The sequence below is a fragment of the Aplysia californica genome, unplaced genomic scaffold (assembly GCF_000002075.1).
Source record: "Aplysia californica isolate F4 #8 unplaced genomic scaffold, AplCal3.0 scaffold00301, whole genome shotgun sequence".
Classification (NCBI taxonomy): Eukaryota; Metazoa; Mollusca; class Gastropoda; order Aplysiida; family Aplysiidae; genus Aplysia; species Aplysia californica.
Window position 1 is genome coordinate 224,833 of NW_004797571.1, and position 20,014 is coordinate 244,846.

Sequence of the window (20,014 nt, forward strand, 5' to 3'; positions counted from 1 at the left end):
AGAAAGAGGGGAGAAGAGAGAGAGAGAGAGAGAGACAGACAGACAGACAGACAGACAGACAGACAGACAGACAGACAGACAGACAGACAGACAGACAGACACCAGACCAGCATCGTCGGAGAGAGGTTCAGAATGATCATAAAAAAACAAAAAAACAAGACTAGCAGATAATCTAACCTGTCGTTCCTTTTTCATTCTTTTTTGTTTTTTTAAACTTTAAACATAGGTGTTTTTACGCCAACATTGACACAATTTCGATCCTCCCGGGCTGAGAGAGAAACAACAACCCAGCAGAAAGACGGAGAAACCCCATAAAAATTTCTCCCCGTTCGGGAATTGGAACTCGGGTGTCCTGAGTGAGACAGCGAAGCGAAGCGTCTTTCAGCTACACCACCATAAATGCCGGTGTACCAAGTTTGGATTTCTTGATTAGATGAAAAATATACAGAGCAAATACACGGGAACCCGAGCAGCTTGGATCACACAGTTACAGGGTTATTTTACATACAGTGCTATATTACATACAGTGAACCGACCATAGACTCGAGGAATTCTATCCTAGACTGGGCACTGTCATGGCTGCCACTCTTGGCTCTCTCTACAAATTTCCCTGCGGTTCTGTCCACGCGGTTTTATGCCAAAAAAAAAGTGAAATTACGCAAACTGAGCCCAAAAATGTGAAATTATGCGATTCTGTTAATTTCAACAAAGAATGGTAAAGGAAAATAATCAGAAATTATGCCCCAAAAAAGATAAAATTTTGCTAAATTATGTGGGAGCATAAAACTACGGGGACAGTACGGTAGTACACACCGTGGGCACGTAAATAGCGGGCAGAACACAAGTCTTGTTATCAACAAGTGTGCGCTCAACCTCTCCCTTTTTGTCTTACATTTGGTTCCAAATTAATTAAGTCAAATAGTGCGCACCATGGTGAACCAGAATTGCGACAGAGTACAAAGTCATGGACATCACATATATATATATATATCTCTGGTACAGACACATTATAAAGCTAAAGACGATGATCTTGCCAAAATCATCAGGTAGCTCAGAACACCGGGTAAAATAAGAAAGATCACAAATGTTTTAAACTTGTTTCGTCACCATTTCGATTATAATCTAGCAGGCCGGTTGCTTCGAACCTGAATGTCAGGCGGCTAACCCAGTTTTAGTTTAAGTAGAGGTTTTACGGTGCTCACAACTGCATAAGGTCATATGAGCGCCAGAAGATTAGAGGTGTTAAAAGAGAGTAACAAACAAAAAAGAAGAAGAAGGGGAGATAAGGACGATGGATGTTTCATAGGAAAGAAGAAGCAAACCACACCAGAGCACCCGCCAACCACCCACGTGGCTAACCCCCCAAAAGGCTAACTGGGTTACAGTATCCCAGCTGATATACAGCGGAGTCTTCTTAAACCAACATCGGAGGGAACAGCAGGTTTTTCTTTGGTGTAGCCAGATTTTCAGTTTAGAAAGATTGCTCAAGTAGACCAAAAAAAAAAAACCTGCGGATTTTCTTTTCTTTTGGTTAACCGCTGTTTTCTGAAAAAATTAGTTTGGATTAGGCAGAGACCTACGTACGGACGACATTCCATTGAACAAGTTGCATGCACCCCTGGCAGGAATTGAACTCACATCTTCTCTGTGCCATTTACTTTTACCAGCTATGCCACCTAAATTTTGTTAAATTTACAGAAACAAAAAATTTAAGCCCTCATCGACACAACGTATCTAGCTCTCACTGGCAAAATTGAAGGCAAACGAAGTAAGGGTAGGCCCAGAGCAACCTACTTAGGGAACCTAAACAGAAGGGTAACAGGGAAAGATCAGGGAAACGTAGCTTTTTTAAGAGCATCCGAGCAAAGGAGAACCTTGATTGCCGATGTCTGTCGCAGATCTGGCACTGGATGATGATGATGAACTGAAAATTTACAAAGTTGCGGTAGCAGACAAAAAAAGTACCAGTCTAGTCAGGGGAACACAAGGGTAAGGCAGTATGTCCCGCAAGGCAGAACAAGCCCGAGAGTTTGGTCGAGTTGGGCAAAATTCGGTCTCTTCGTTACCGGCACGCGTGAACAGGTTGAAGGTTAAAGGTTAAGGAATGCAAAGCAGGAACAACTGAGTATGAATGATTAAAACTGATTAAGTAAAATTGTTAACATGCATTTAAACCACTAGTTTATGTGTAGACTTTGCTTATTTTGAAGCGCTAATTACTAACATGACATTAGAAATTTATCTTTGCTCTGGCTGGACTTATGGCTGATGAGTCACAAAATGGCCCAACTGGGAGGTGTTGAGTCGATTTGTTTTTTGTTTTAAAGGAGGTTTTATGGCGCTTGCAACTGCATAAGGTCATATGAGCGCCAAGGGGTGGATGTCAACAGAGAAGTCCTTACAGGGATTCAGACTTACTCTGCTCACCTCTCTAGCTTCAACAGCACAAAGTCTATTTTGACTTTCAAGGCACCCCGGAAATAGTGGGTCACAAGAGTGTTACAAACATACAAAAGCAGACACATCCAAGAGAAATTTTCACAGATTACTGAGGTACAAACTGGGGTCTATTTAAACTACCGCGAGACGGACGGACAAATTTTGGTCTGCTCATCTCTAGTTTGCTGGACATGCAAGCTACCAGGAACAGTTTTTCCTCATCTATCAAGGTGTAATTAGACATCTAATTGAAGAGCCAGTAAATAGATGATATAAATCGAAAAGGCATAACTCGAGAGTACTAAATCAGTACCACAAAGGCTAGCTAGTAGATAGGCCGCTATTCAAATCACACACACACACACACAAAAACAACCCCCTAAAATTCTACAACACTAAATCAAATTTCTATACAAACAAAATTGCCATTTCTGGCCACAGGTTAATACTGGTATAAATGAAGTATAGAAAAGTAAAGAATGCCAATACAAGTAAGTGTTACGTGTGTCTACAATATCACTGTAAACATTCAAGACATGCCAAGGTAAATAAAATAATGTCTCTTCTATACAGACAACACAATCTCACTTACAAATTTCATTTTCAAATCGTTTGCGTTCTATAAACCTAAAATGTTTCAAAGAGTGGTTTTTCATCACTGTTTGCTCGTTCCAACAACGTAGGCCTGTCGTACAGAGCTATTTCACATAGCGGGAGAGAACAACAGCTCTATAATTAGAATTACTCCTTTCTCAGCATATGATACACAACTAGGTCTATTATAAAAAATGATTTCATTAAAAAAACTTCCAAAAAAATATTTTCACTAGCCTCCTCCTCCTCCTTTCTAAAAACAAACACTTTTTCCATCATGAAACCATTGTGAAAAGCAAAATGTTTTAGCATAGTGGCGGAATGGGAACCAGGAAAGGATTATCACAGTCTAAAAAATTAAAGTTTAAGGGAAAAAACAGAAAACAAAATGAATTATTATTATGTCTTTCTATTGCTGCTGCAAATAAAATAGAGGCTAAAAGAGGCGCTCAGCGATAACAACCATAATCAAATGGCATGGACAAAGTATTCCGACAGGGTCTTAGAAAACAAAAGGCAATGAAGAGCTTTAAGTTCAAATTGAACCTCTGCTTCAGTTCACTTATTTACATCGTCTAGACAAAAGCAGGACTGACTTGGTCAGCATTAGGGGATCTCTTCCTTTAACTATTTCAGGATGTAGCGGACATATATGTATATATATATGTCTAATCAGCAGCAGATCACAGGCAATGTTGCTGCACATTTAAAAACCATCAAACACAAATGAGAAACTCAGATTTGCTTTATATTTCACAGTTTGCGTGTTGTAGCCTGACAAGACTGAAAAGTCTGCTTGAATAAAGAAGTACTGCCCAATTCTTTAAACTACTCCAAAACAACGCATCCTTAACACTATCCGTACGCCCTGGGATCATTTTTTACCCCCGGGGTTGTATTCTTCACATTTTAGAATACTCCTAGTACAAAATCTCTTTGAAACTTTCAGTATTTCTCAAAAAATCGTTTTGACAGACTGCTATGTGAAGCGTACGGATCAGATTAACGTGAAAATTTTATTTTTGGAAAGTGGTGGCGCAGAGTTCCCCACATCGTATGGATACGATAGTAAAACACGACATACGGATAGGGTTGATAAGCATTTGTTTGATCAGCAACAGGGCAGAGGCATTGTTGAGGCTGATTCCAAAAACACGAGTTTGAATATTTCACAGTACAAATGTTGTTGTCTGCCTTTAAAAACATTTTAGGCAAAGAAAACAGAACTGAAAAATTTGTGTGAATGACAAAGTTATGCTTCGTTTTCTTTCACCCCTTTACTGCTGAGATATTTCCATCTATGTTTATACTGACAAAATGAAATGATCTTTCAAGGGAGCTTTACAAAGCCATCACATCTTTCCCCTTTTTATGGGTAAGAAACTACAAACTGTGGCTCTATGTCCTAAAACTTATTGTACAAATCAGCAGAGAAAAATGTCCGTGAACAAATTTTAGAGCACACACAAGTACATACACGTACGTCGACTCAGCAGTTAAGACGTTAAATGCCTCAAAACAGCACAGCGCATCTTCAACGTTGTCAAATGACCAGAACGCTCATCCATATATGAGTTAAACAGGACCAAGCCAGACACACTTTCTGTTTACCAAATGGGATCGGAATTTCTGCCCAACTTTTCATGACCCATGCTTGTTATCGCTAATTACCTGCTCCTGAAAATCAATAGAAATAGAGCATATATCACAGAAGGAGGAGAAAGAAGTACAATTTGAGCAAACACGATAAATGTACCGAAACGACAGTACGGCAAACAGAGGAGAAAAAACAAAATAAAAACTTGGGACACACACCCAGAAACAAACACCACATTTTTATAGTGCTTATAACCAAGATGAATAAAAGTGGAAAAAAATGTACATCATATAAGACAAAAGATGTCAAGATACTGGCACTTTGCGAGTTTTTCTCCCTTAATGTGGTAAAAGTTTCCTGCAAACCAAAGTCAGTTTAGTCAAACCAGAGTCAGTTAAGTATACATATCTCTAGGAGTCTAGGTCACAAAAACTTTTGACCGGTAGTAGACAAATAGTGGCCGTATTCATTATCTTATAATGCTGAAAGTTTTAAACTATCTATCTAAATTAAAACAATCTGTCCTTCATAGGATGACAGATGCTCAAAACAGGTTTTCCAACATTTTCAACGCGCAACCAGAGACATAAAACATTACAAAACTTCCGATCACCTATGATGAGATGGTATAGTTTCAAGTTCTTTCCCATTTCACAATTAATGTGAAGTTAAGTAAAGTTGCTTGTCCCCGACTGGGATTGAGTTACCTGACAACGAACAAAATTACATACTGGTAAAATGAACGAGTTTTTGTGTATGTTATAAGGCCGTCACATTCCCGATTGTCGAATGTGAGACAGTTCCCGGAAAATTGGGAAAGTCGGCAAGACTGCTCGAAGTCTCTCCCAACAAAGTAAAGCCAAAGCCGAGTGAACAAAAGAGGCAAACCAACAAAACCAGCACAGAGAACAATGGAACAATCAACAATCCTATAGATCAGAATCACATACAACCAGAAAGCCAAAGCCAGAATTCTCGACAGTTCTACGGATATCCGATCTAGTCTGAACACTTCTCGGTTATTACGCAGATGGTTAAAATGCATTAAAAATATGAGAAACAGATGTATATATATAAGCTCTACATTAACCATGTTGAGAAATATGCATAACTGTTATCAGTTACATTTTCTCACATATGACATACTTTGTAGACAATAATAGGCGGCCTCAATTGACTCACTAGACACAAACAGTCACCAATGGAAATTCATTCAGAAAAAAACCCTAACAAACATCAATGTTTCAACCAAAACTTGGTGAAAAAAAACACTATAGTGAACATCTATTTAAAAGGGTAAAATTCAGCTAAAGCTCACTACATCCAAAAAATATCCCCCCACCAACAACCAATAAAAATCCCAACAAAACTCTTGATCATCTGAAACTTGCATTTAACCCCTTCTTGTACAGCTTTGTGAGTCTTATTTCGCCTCGTTCTTCGCCCAAAACGCTGTGTGGGTGGGTGGTGAAGGTGACTGTGGCAACAGCCAAGGTGTCTTTGTGAAAGTTTTACAGCACTTGCAACATAATTACACCACATCAGTGTTGGAGATCAGAGGTGTTATGAGAGAGAAATGTACAAAGAAAAGGAAGCAGAAAGAGAAACAACTATAGAGACGTTTGATAGGGAAGAAGGAGCAAACCACACCAGAGCACCTGCCAACCACCCACGATCAAGGTGAGCAAAAAGAACCAGGGTGTACGTTGAGACCAAGAACTTAAAAACTGTAAGTCGAAACTCCACTCACTGTCCCAAATCTTGCAGCAGCAATTTGTCAATAAACATCACAAAATCTTACGACTGAATTTTAAAACCAGTCTCACAATTGACAGCAGTAGGTTTTAAGGCATACATGTGCTCACCTCCTACAGATCAAACTACTTGGCAAGACACAATAAACCACTGAACATGAAATAACGAGCATCTCAACTAACATAAGATGAATTATGAATTTCACATGAACCCGTTTACAACAAATGTGGAACAAAAGTGATGAACACAACACTCCCATCAGAAAACAGAAATAAACAACCTAACAACATGAGAAAGAGCAACCCTTTCTAAAACAACTTTTTTCCATATCCGAAAAATTTCTTAAGATAATAATATAACAACTTAGTTCACTAAATGACTGCAACACTCTCTGTGAGAGCTACCATGACAGTTCAAAAACTATTAAGCCCTTTTTGACCCATGTGATGAGAGCCTTTCATCATTTTTTTTCTTAGGTATGTGGCAAAGAAAGCACGATGCTGCTCTATTACAAACGGCGTTTGTCATCATGCTTTGCAAAGTGCCAGGGCCATAATGATGAGAGCTCCGAGTCATATTTTGTGTTCACCAAACTATTTGTATTGGACGATATTACAAAAAAAATTATTGCAGATTCTAACGCAATGACACATTCCGTAAGAAGAAATGTTTTGCTTTCAGAGATGATTTGCCAAATATTTACAAACTAGATCAAATTACAGGCCTTCAACCTCTCAATGAGAGCCACCCTAAGAATTTCAGAACAATTCTTCATCTCGGGTATCCAAAGTTGTGCTTGGCGAAGCACAAATGGACCCTGGGTCACAAACAGGTTAATCTCTGAAGAAAAAACACAGACAAAAACCCCCCCCAAAACCCCGGACACATATTGGATTTCAGGAAGATTCTCTGTCCCACTTAATGAACTGAGAACACATTTTGTCCTCGCTACAGTGATACATTACAGGCTTTCCACCCATCTACGACATGACAAGAAATTAAACCCCCTGGTTTCGAAAAAAAAAAAAAAAAATTACAGTTGAATAGCTCTTCTGGACACCTGTATAAGACAATCTCCTGTACAAACAGCCATTTCCCACTCCAGCCTTCGCATTTTGTTACACTTTAAAGACGCTGCCCTAAAAGTTCATCTGTCTAAGATGTCCACTTTTCTCCTCAACAATGAATGATCCTCTTTTTGACAATTTCTACCGTGTTCTGTAGTTTCACAGAGCCTGCTTTGTGTCTTCATCTTTAGTTTTAGTAAGGTTTTACGGCGCTCGCAAAACTGCATAAGGTCATATGAGCGCCATGTGTCTCATCTGAACGGGAGCAGAGTAAAACTACGACAGGTGAGAAGCCACTTCTATCAGACTGTCTGAAACATCTCAGGGTTGACACAAATTGAAGCGCACTCAGAGTACACACAGAAATTAGTCCCAAGTCAGGAACACGTGAAATCTAGTCTTCACGACTTTGTACAAAATTCGGTGGGGGCTGAAAGAACGAGATAAAAATTCCAAGGATTCGCTGTGGAGCCTTGAACCGATACAATTCACTTCTTAAAAACATTTCTGAATGCCATTAACCCTGAAGATTATTTCAACTGGTGCAATACCTTGACCCAACCCCACACCACCACCGACGGTGTTTTTACTTACAAAACATAACTTGTTCTACCCGTGCCATCAACAGAATCACACTTAAAATAAACATGCACCTTACATTGTAAGCCTTGAGGCCACAAAAAGCATACAGTCTTATCTAGCCCACACAGAGAATAATCTGCAGGATCGAATTATAGGCAATCAACCTCTAAACCGTGTGCCACAGGAAACCTAAAAGAGTCTTTGAACACAACTCTTCATCCCGCGGATCCAAACTTGTCAGCAGGAGAGATGGACAGATGTGTCAACCGGAGAAATGGACAGATGGAGGGATGGAGAGATGGTATGACTGAGTTCTAGCACACACACGACAAGTAGGCACAACATCAGACACGTTTCATTTCACCACGAGTGGCGTAGATTCCGCCATCATTTTAGAACGAGACTTTAAAAAAGTGAAAAATGGAAAAAAGAAATCCTTCACACTTTCTCGGCCCCGTGCTGTGGTTTGTGCTGTCGTTGCTTGTTGCTCTGAGACTTCTGGTGAGCTCTGGCCGCGCCGACCATCTCTTTGAGATTAACAGCCAGCTGGGGAGGACGAGATGAGATGAGACAAAGAGAAGATGAGATGGGATGAGAAGAGACAAAGAGGAGATGAGATGGAATGAGATGAGATGAGACAAAGAGGAGATGGGATGAGATGAGAAAAAGAGAAGATGAGATGACATGAGATGAGACAAAGAGGAGATGGGATGGGATGAGATGAGACAAAGAGAAGATGAGATGGGATGAGATGAGACAAAGAGAAGATGAGATGAGACGAGACAAAGACGAGATGAGATGAAATGAGACAAAGATGATATTAGATTTAAAAAAAAATGAAATGAGATGGAATGAGAGAAGATGAGTTTTAATAAGTTTTAAAGCACTTGCAACACAATCAGGTCAGATAGGTGCCGAAGATTTGAGGTGTTACAAGGGAGTAACAGACACAAAAAAGAAGAAGGGGAGATAAAGACGATAGATGTTTGATAGGAAAGAATAAGCAAACCACACCAGAGCAACTGCCAACCACCCACAGACAAGATGGAATAGGACTGGTTTGGATGAGATGAGAAGAAGTTAAATGAGATGAGATTAACTGAAATAAGATGAGACAAGATGAGATGAAAAGAGGAGAGATACGATGAGACAAGTTTAGATTTAGCTATGAGGTGACAAAATGAGATAAGGTGAGAGGAAATAAAATGATATGAAAAAAGATGATGTGAGAAGAGATATGACATAATATTATAATAATAATGTGTTTATATTGTGTATTTATGTATGTATTTATGCACGTATTTATGTATGTATGTATTTATAATTATGTATTTATGTATGTATATGTTTGTTTGCTATTGTAAACCAAAATGCCCTTCTGGGACAAATAAAAGTGTAATTTTATTTATTTATTTTATAATGATATGTGGAAAAATACGAGATGTGACGTGCTACGATAAATAGAGACTGGATGAGATGGGATAAAATAATTGGATAAAACACAAAAGTAATGAGCTCACTTGTTTGAAGGGTGGGCGCACACTAGGCCTCTGATCCCAGCACACTTTCATGAGATCTTTGAACTGAGGCATCATGTCAGCTGTAGACGCCACTTCCGGCCGCCCGCCATTCTTCACTATCTCTATCACCTGGAAAAGGCAGACAGGTCAGTTGTGTTTAGTTTTAGTTCAGCTTGCAGACTCGCAACTGTATGTTTTTTTTTTTTTGTAAGAATTTTACGGCGCTCGCAACTGCATAAGGTCACACTTAAAATTTTCAGTTGGTAGGAAATTTTGAATTTTGCTCGACCACCAAAGGATCTTTAACGTGCTCAACTTGCACACGGGCCCTCCGAGATTTTTCACCCTTGTCCGAGAAGGCTAGGTGAAGATCTGTCCTACCAGAAGATCAGGGGTGTGGCTGAAAGACAGCAGTAAGGAGGAGTCAAGGAGTAGCAGTAGAAAGGCTGCAGAAAGAGTCAGGAGCCCAGAGGAGGGGGCAAAGGAGGTGAGGGGGGGTGGGGGCAGAAAGTGGAGACGAAAGCACACGAGAGAACATTGCTAGAGAGCAGGAAAGGATGTGAAAGGAGAAATTTTAGTGAAGAAAATTTTTCGGTCGCTTCCCAGATTCGAAACCTTTGAATGAGAGGCGAACTCCTTAACCTCTAGGTCACGAGAGCCCCCTGTATGGCATGGCCATGGGTTCCAATCTCGTCAGGTGTTTAATGTTGTGTCATTTGTGGCATTTGCCACAAATATTCCTCATTTCACCTAGGTGGGAATGGGTACCCGGCTACAGACAGCAAAATATCTTGCTAGTTTGCTGAAAATGTTTTTGAGTGTTCAATGGTCTGTTGGGCGGGGTAATGGAATAGAGTAAACCCCATAGAGCTTGCTGTCGAGATGGGTTAAGCACTATATAAATGCTGTGTAATATTACTACTGTTAAGAATTTTATGGCACTTGAAACACAAAAAGACCATATAAGTACCAAAGATTAGAGGTGTTACTAGACAGCAATATACAAAGAAAAGAAAAAGGAGAGATAAGGACGAATGGTTTTTGATAGGAAGGAAGGAGCAAAACATACCAAAACACTGGTCAACCACCTGTTATATTTAACTCTTCACTCGTCAACCACCTGTTATATTTAACTCTTCACTCGTCAACCACCTGTTATATTTAACTCTTTATCTCCAGGGGGGTTATATTTAACTCTTTATCTCCAGGGGGGGAAGAGAAGAACCCACTATGCTGGGCCCCTACTTTGGTTGGATTTTCTAAAAATGACAAAAACGTCACTAAATGGGGCATTAAATCAAAACAAGTGAACCTACTTTGATTGTTCATCTAATGAATGAACTCCTGATAAAGGACACCTGTTTTCGGCAAATGCTGAAAAGTAATTTGATGCGGAGAAGTTGTTGTAAAGAAATACGCCCGAGCCGCTGTCAGCAGCTCACCGACACAGGGAATCCGACCACGAGCCGCTGGGAGCGGATTTCTGGACATAAAGAGTTAACACTTTGCCGCCTCATCTCGCCGATTGACGATGTTTACCACCCAGTTTCTTTGGAATTTCCCCAAAATATGATGGCAAAGTGTTAATGCACCTACCTCCTCCTCGGTGCTGATTTCGTCGAAAGGATCTTTGTAGAAGACCGTCTCCCACATGATCATGGCAAAGGAGTAAACGTCGATGGCCGTGGAGATGACCGTGCCCTCCCCCTCGCGGGCCTGTGGGTGTGCCAGCAGCTCTGGGGCCGTCCAGCGTATGGTTGCCGGGCAACCACTCTTCAGTCTCTGACCTGTGCAGGAAGTTTTGGTACTTTTAGATAAGTTTGTTGTTTTAGTAGAGGTTTTATGGCGCTCGCAACTGCATAAGGTCATACGAGCGTCAGAAAATTAGAGGTGTTACAAGAGAGTAACAAACACAAAATAGAAGGAGGGGAGAAAAGGACGACAGATGTTTGATAGGAAAGAAGGAGCAAACCACACCAGAGCACCCGCCAACAACCCACTTAGTTTAGTTTTAGTGAGAGTTTCACAGCAGTTGCAACACAATTAGGTCATATAAGCGCCAAAGATTAGAGGCGTTTGGTTTAGTGTTCGTAAGAGTTTCCAGCATTTGCAACACAAATAGGTTTTATAACGGCTAAAGATTCGAGGGGTCACTAGAGAGTAACATACAAAGAAAAGAAGGAGAGATAAGGTCGACAGATGTTAGATAGGAAAGAAAGAGCAAACCCCATCAGAGTACCCACCAGCCACCCACAGTTCAAAGTTCGCAGTGTCATCAAATAGCACAACCACGATAATTCAATGAACCCACTATAATGGTGTTTTTATCAAAAAGAAGCTCATTCTCTTTTCAATTATTGATTTTTCAATAGTTATGGCAACAAAATGAGTCAAATTACATTTCACTTTGTCACTCACATCATTTCCAACAAGCGTTGAAAACCATAAGGGACATTCTGACCAAACTTCAAACAAAACCTTTTGAATTCTGATATTCTAAAACTTGTCTATACATTCATGGACAACTGACCTATATACAAAGGAACTTGTTAAATTTTAGTGAGGCCGTTGCAGCTCATTAAGGTAAAATAAGTGCTGATGATCAGAGGTACAAAAAGAGAATAATGAACACACAAAAAGAAGAAGAGATCAGGACGATAGATGCTTGACAGGGAAGAAGGAGCAAACCACATCAGAGAATCTGCCAACCATCCACATTTCTAGTTAGATATTTGCACTATCATCAATCAGTATGATCACAACAGTTCAAAGATTAATATTTTAACTTCTGATATTCTTTAAAATGTCTGTAAATTCATGAGCAACTGGCCTTTAAAATAGGGATCTTGAAAACCTGTTTTTTTAAGTTTTAGTAAGTGTTTTACGCCACTTGCAACACAATAAGGTCATATAAGTGCCGGAGATAAGAGGTGTTACAAGAAAGTAACAACACAAAATAGAAGGAGGGGAGATAAAGACGATAGATGTTTGACAGGAAAGAAGAAGCAAACCACATTAGAGCACTCGCCAACCACCCACTTGAAAACCTGTCATTTCCTCAAATGAGCACAGAGATTAGGGAAAGACTGTATGCAAAGAAGCTCTTGATGCTATAAAACTTACAGCTGCAGTCATCCTCTTCACATTGATTTCGTATGGGCTGCAGAAGCTTTGCCAAGCTGAAATCTGCCACCTGGAACAAAAAAGGAGTCTTGAGTTTGAAGACATTTCATCTTTAAAAAAAAAGTAGGTGTTTTTTCATACTTCTATCAACGCAATTTAGATCATTTAGGAGGCAGGCTTCTCGCCCTGCCCGTCAGAGCCAACCCGGTTGAGAGGGATACAACAACTCAGCAGAAAGGCCGAGATACCCAAAAAAACTTTCTCCCCACTCAGGAAACGAAAACTCGGGTCCCCTGCGTGTGACAGCGAAGTGAGTAACCGCTACAGCACAGATGTCGGCCAATCTGGCGATTGTCTTGCATGTCCCAATGCAAAAATCGAGATGAGAATGTGGACTTGTCAATATTCCTAATGGAATGATCTGACCAGATTTACAATGAGCGGGTTATCGTTTATGAGTTGTCTAACTCTCCTTTATCATCGCTTTTCGCGCATGATCGTTCTCTTCCAAAGGCACCTTTGATGCAACTTTCAAAATGATTTATACAACTATAACAATATATGTTTATTGTTTTAGTAGATGTTTTACTGCGATCGCCACTGCATAAGGTCATATGAGTGCCAGAAGATTAGAGGTGTTACAAGAGAGTAACAAACATAAAAAGAAGAAGGGGAGATAAGGACGATAGATGTTTGATAGGAAAGAAGAAGCAAACCACACCAGGGCACCTGCCAACCACCCACCAACTACAACAACAGAACCTCCCCTTCCAAAAAACCAAAAAAACCCCAACAAAACATCCAGACCGAGACACTCACCTTGACAAGGTCGTTGTCGGACAGAAAGAGGTTGCCACAGCGCAGGTCCCTATGGATGATCGGAGGTTTGGTGGAGTGGAGGAAAGCCATGCCGTCTGCAACCTGGCTGCACTGGAAACATATGATGAAGGGGGGTTGGGGGGGGGGGGGGGGTGTGAATGTGAAATTTCATAGAGGTTTAATGTGCCTTGCAACATTGTAAACTTGTTCAAAAGGAAGGACCTCTGACAAATTTTAACATTCATCCCTGAAAGGGCAGGTTTTATATTTCGAAGAGCTTTACGGCTTTAGGTCAAAGAGTGCCGAAGATTAGAGGTGTTACCACAAGAGAATGATATGGAAAGAAAAGAAGGAGGAGAAATAAGGACAATACTGCGGTAAGCTGACAAAACGGCTTTTTTCTTCGCAGTAGTTTCGAGAAAAAGAGTTTTTTTTTGTCAGCGTAACCATTTAAAAATAGACTGATTCCAAAATTTGAATTTGAATTTATTCAAAATCTAATCGCAGTTTTTACACTTTGATTTTTTCACACAAGTTAGGTTACTGATCAGACTTTCCATTTAGCAAAAAAAAAAATTTGGCCCTGTTTTGGTACAAAATTTACATCACTAAATTGGTCACTAAATCAAAATAAGTGAACCTGTTTCTATAGTTCTTCATCTAATGAATGACATCTTGCTAAAAGAGACCTGTTTTTGGCAACAGTAATTTATTGTCAAAGTTGTCGTAATGGAACGTGCCCGAGCTGCTACCAGTAGCTTAACGGCACAGCGGTTCTGACCGAAAGCCGCTGGGAGTGGCTTGCCGGAGACAAGGAGTTTACCATATTACGAGGGCTGTCCCAAGGAAAACCGGAAAAGGTCCGTAAAAGCAAAAATCTTTGTCCTATTATAATAAAACTGTAACACATCATACCTCAACATGTGCTTTATTTCTCAATGTAATCACCATCCCGCTGGACACATTTTTCCCATCGCTGGATCTGGGAGAAGATACCCTCCCTGAAGAATCTTTCGTCAAGGGATTTCAACCAATCGTTCACGGCTTCCACGAGGTCTTCGTCGTCGGTGAATCGCTGTCCAGAAATATGGCGTTTCATTGGTTCGAAAAGGTGATAATCTGACAGGGCCAAGTCAGGACTGTGAGGGGGGTGTAGTAGAACTTCCTAGCCGAACCTTTGGAACCAGTCTTTCGTGACGTTTGCGGTGTGTGGCGTTGTGTTGCCATGCAGCAAAATGACCCCGCTCGTCTTTTTCGGCCCCAACCCATCAAGCAGAGACCTTTCAATAGTGCAGCTCATCAAACTATATCCTATAGACAGTCGACTTTGAAATGTTTAGCGACTCGCAAATTTCGCGAATTTTTAGGCGCCTGTCTGTTTGAATAAGTTCGTTAACGTGACTCTTGTTATCCTCAGTCCTGGGTAAACTTTATCATTGATATCGGAGTGTCCGGCTTTGAACTTACTACATCACTCATATACCTGTGACCTTGCCATTACTTTCTCCCCATAAACTGACTTTATTTCAGTGTGTATTTCTAGAGGTTTGAGACCTTTTGCGGTCAGAAACCGAATGACAGACCTCACTTCTACCCTTTACCAATTTTCCAAGGGGGTAGCCATCTTTTGAGAACTGCTGTGCTCGTTTGGTTTGTGCGATGCTCATGGTGCTCAATCGGGAAATTTCTAAATTATTGTTTTACAAGTGTGCGTTTACAGAATGTGAAAATATTGAATAGTTTTCAAATTACAGCCAAATTCCGGTTTTCCGTGGGACAGCCCTCGTATGTGGTTCTTTGTTGCTCATGCGCTTGTAACTTACCATGCGAATTCTCTGGGGCCAGGTCAGGTGCTGACCGTTGACACCGAGATAGTCCTTCAGGCATTCTCCGATGATGTACTCGGTCAACAAAAACGGCAGACGCCCATCAAGACTCAGGCCCAGGACGCACACGATGTTCTTGTGCCGCTGACGACTGATGGAAGAGCCAAAGGGATTTGTTTTAGTTTAGTTTTATTAAAGGTTTTACGGCGCTCGCAACTGCATAAGGTCATACGAGCGCCAGAAGATTAAAGGTGTTACAAGAGAGTAACAAACATAAAAAAGAAGAAGGAAAGACAAGGACAATAGATGTTTGATAGGAAAGAAGAAGCAAACCACACCTGAGCACCCGCCAACCACCCACCTTTGTTGGTTTGTCTGTTTGAGTCAAGAGAAGCACATCGACTCAATAATGGTCATTTAGTGCTTGGGAAAAGTAAGACAGACAGCAGAGGGAAAGTGAAGAAGTAGGACCTACCAGCGGTACCTTCCAACCACCCGCAGCCAAAGGGAAAAAATTTGCCAAAAATGCTTTTAATTAAATTGCAAGGATGTAAGCCACTGGGGTTTGGTGACACTAACTGAAGATTGATGAAGTTGTATATATATGCAAAGAAAAAGACAGTTAAAATAGAATCAATTAATATGGTAGTTAAACAGAAAACAAATACTGAGAATAATATCTGCTCTTCATACCATCTTTTTTGTTTGAAAAATTGAAAAAAGCGCTCATACGACCTTATGCAGTTGCGAGCGCTGTAAAACCTCTACTAAAAAGCTAAGAAAGAAAAACAACGGAAGTGTCTGGACCTCATCAATATTTAATTTTTATTCAATTCTTATTATCTAAAAAAATTGAAATAACAGGAAAAAACCTAAACAAAAAAACCCTGACATCCCTGAAATAGCAGATGCACTCAGACAAGCAGTGTACTTTTTGACAGAAAAACATAACATAGCGTTGCACCACAATAAAACCATCCAAGAACCAACTTGACCCAAACAAAAACAAAACTTTTAAAACTTAAAAATCCCCTCACAATGCAAAGAAAGAAAGAAAGAAGGAGGTATATGCCCTTCCTCCCTACCTCAGAAACCAGACTTCCTCTTTCATCAGCTCCATGGCCTCGCTGGTCAGCTGGTTGCTATGGATGGACAGCGTCAGACGCTTGACCGCCACGCTCATCTCGTTCCACCGGGCGATGTGGGTGTCGGCAAACACACCACCACCCAGCCTGAAAATGTACAAGTTTTATTTTTTAAAGTTTTAGTACGAGTTTTTACAGCACTTGCAACACAAATAGGTGATATAAGGGCTAAAGATTAGAGATGTATCTAGAGTTTAGTTTGAGTAAGAGTTTTACGGCACTTGCAACACAATAAAGTCATACAAGTGCCGAAGATTAGAGGTGTTACAAGAGAGTAACAAACACAAAAAAAGAAGGAGAGATCAGAACGATAGATGTTCGATAGAAAAGAAGGAGCAAACCACACCAGAGCACCCGCCAACCATGCACACGAGTCTTTACAGCACTTGCAACACAAATAGGTCATATAAGGGCCAAAGATTAGAGGTGTATCTAGAGTGTAACATACAAAGAAAAAAAAAATGAAGGAAAAGAGAGAAGTAAGGACGACACATTTTTGATAGGTGAAAAGAAAAAACCCCAATAACATCCATCCCTATTCCCACCCATCAAACTTGTAATTAATAGGAAGATCCATTTAACAGTTCAGAGAACTCATATTTGACCAATGTTGACAGACTCTGACCCATCTTTGACCCATATCCACAGACTACAACTGACTTTTGGTCCTTGTTGATGGCCTACGACTTAACTTTTAGCCCATATCTACAGGCTATGACTCACCTTTGACCCCATATCTACAGGCTATGACTCACCCTTGACCCCATATCTACAGGCTAAGACTCACTTATGACCTCATATCTACAGGCTAAGACTCACCTCCGACCCATATCCACAGATTACGAATCACCTTTGACCCTCGTTAACAGAATATGACTCCCCTTTGACCAATATCAACAGGCTAAGACCCACTTTTGACCCCCCTCCCACCCCCCCCAAGACTCATCTTTCAACCCATGTCGACTGGCTAGTAACAACTCACCTCTGACTCATGTCGACAGATCCCGACTCACCTCTGACCCTACGACTCACCTCCGACCCCGACTCACCTTTGACCCATGTCGACAGGTTACGACTCACCTCTGACGCTACGACTCACCTTTGACCCATGTCGACAGGTTACAACTCACCTCTGACCCATGTCCACAGACTCCGACTTGATGAGCGCGTCCGGCAGCACAGGTATCATTTTGCGCCTGGCACTGGCCACTGCCGCTGGCTCGTAGTCGCGGAAGTTGGAGCTCTTGCCCCCCTCGCCGGCCCCCATGAGCGCACCTGGCAGTCCGGCATTGCCTCTCTCGACATTCCAGACGACCCCGTTGTTGATTATTGCTCCACCCCCTGGGTTGACTCCTGTGGGAAGAGACGCAACGTTTAAAAAAAAGTTTTAGTAAGAGTTTTACGGCACTTGCAACACAATAAGGTCATTTTAGTGCCAAAGATTAGAGGTGTTACAAGAAAATAACAAACTACATAAAAAAGAAGAAGGGGGGATAAGATCAATAGATGTTTGATAGGACAGAAGAAGCAAAAAGTACTTTGCAAAGCATGGGGGTGTCTACTTAAATGACACTGTGAGGAAAATAAGGGTAAGACGTGACGTTCCAGCACTTGCGCGATGTAGTCCACTAAACCAAGCCATCCGCTGATTCTCACGAGGGTGGTTTTGTTCATTCCACTCCAGACCACTCAAAACCATGACAGTTTCGTGGACTCTGTTCCTCACTGGCACATGATTCTCGTATGTTCGACAGATTCGTGGTTTCTGTTCCTCACTGACACATGATTCTCATAATGTTCGACAGTTTCGTGGTTTCTGTTCCTCACTGACACATGATTCTCGTATGTTCGACAGTTTCGAGGCCTGTGTTCCTCACTGACACAAGACTATGTTTAAAAATCTAGCCGACTACAGTCCAAGTGCAAAAACACGAAACCAATAGCTCCTAAAAACAAAACAAAATTTAGACCAATGAACACATGGCCAGGTTTTGAGGGGTATTGTAACTGCTCTGTTTTCCAATCTGTTTGAAAATATCATAAGAAGATGCTATTTATAGTAGAGACAATCGTATAGTCTTTTCATTAGATATTCAATTTGTCCATTCCACCAATGTTGATGCACCTCAATATACGTGTGAACACACTTTTACGCTTCTCTGATTTTGCACCCTTTTTCAGTCTTAGTAAGTGTTTTACGGCACTTCCAACGCAATAAGGTCTTATAAGTGCCGAAGATTAAATGTGTTACAAGAGAGTAACAACTACTAAAAAAGAAGGAGGGGGAAATAAAGACAATGGACGTTTGATAGGAAAGAAGGAGCAAACCACACCAGAGCACCCGCCAACCACCCACTTGCACAATTTTGCCCAGCCCGATTTTTAAACGTCAATTTTGAGTGAGCATATCTAGGGCGTCTCTTAACATAGATGAAATATTAATGTGTCAGATGATGTAGAATTTATTTAGCTTTAAATTGGCACGCTGCATGAGTGGTTAGTACAAAGCTATAACACGATGATTGGGTGATAACATTTTCAAGTTTCTTTTGGACGCCACTGTATAAACAAAAACGAGGAGAGAATTGTTAGTTTTAGTAGAGGTTTTGCGGCGCTCGCAACTTCATAAGGTCATATGAGCGCCAGAAGATTGGAGGTGTTACAAGAGAGTAACGAATATATAAAAGAAGAAGGGGGGATAAGGACGATAGATGTATGATAGGAAAGAAGGAGCAAACCTGGAGGGGAGATTTGGATAAAGATCACGATAGTCGTTTGACAGGAAAAAAGGAGTTAAATCACACCAAAACACCCACCAACCACTCACACGGTGATGATGGCCGATACTATAGACATCTTTAAGCAAAAATCAAACTAGACGTCCCATCCTCTGTTCCAGCTACGCAAAAATCAATCCATCACGCTACATAAAGGACCATACGAGTAATGTACAACTATGGCACGTCGCTCTACCAGGTCATGCAGAAACACACAAGTCAAGGTACGGACACGATATACAAACTGATAGTTGAAGAGGGAGAGACAGATAGATAGATAGACAGATAGATAGATAGATAGATAGATAGATAGATAGATAGATAGATAGATAGATAGATGGATAGATAGATAGGTGGATGGATGAATGGATGGATGGAAGGATGGATGGATGAATGGATGGATGGATGGATGGATGGATGGATGGATGGATGGATAGATAGAGAAAGAAAGAAAGAGAGAGAGAGACAGACAGACAGACAGACAGACATACAGACAGACAGACAGACAGACAGACAGGCAAGCTGGCAGGCAGACAGACATACAGACAGACAGACAGATTATACAGACAAACAGACCGACGAACAGACATACACATAGACAGACAGACAGACAGACGCAGCCAGACAAACAGACAGACAGACATACAGAAATAAGCAAGCACGCGCGCATCAATGTATGGACATGATACACAACAAATAGTCACACATATTCAGAGACAGAGAGAAAGAAAGATACACCGAGTGAGAAAGAAAGAAAGAGAGAGAGAGAG

The 20,014-nt window shown here is 40.9% G+C and overlaps 1 protein-coding gene across 1 annotated transcript in view; it reads right to left on the reverse strand.

Moving 5' to 3' along the window:
* Positions 1-4,047: 4,047 nt before the first annotated feature.
* Positions 4,048-20,014, reverse strand: part of LOC101863518 (probable serine/threonine-protein kinase SIS8) — a gene marked incomplete at its 5' end in the record, with an annotated part of 30,843 nt that continues 14,876 nt past the window's right edge. Inside the window, 8 exon segments of the mRNA XM_013084542.2 lie at positions 4,048-8,580; positions 9,555-9,683; positions 11,151-11,341; positions 12,678-12,747; positions 13,497-13,607; positions 15,320-15,473; positions 16,408-16,554; positions 17,598-17,820. Of these exon segments, the coding sequence (XP_012939996.1) occupies positions 8,473-8,580; positions 9,555-9,683; positions 11,151-11,341; positions 12,678-12,747; positions 13,497-13,607; positions 15,320-15,473; positions 16,408-16,554; positions 17,598-17,820 (1,133 nt within the window).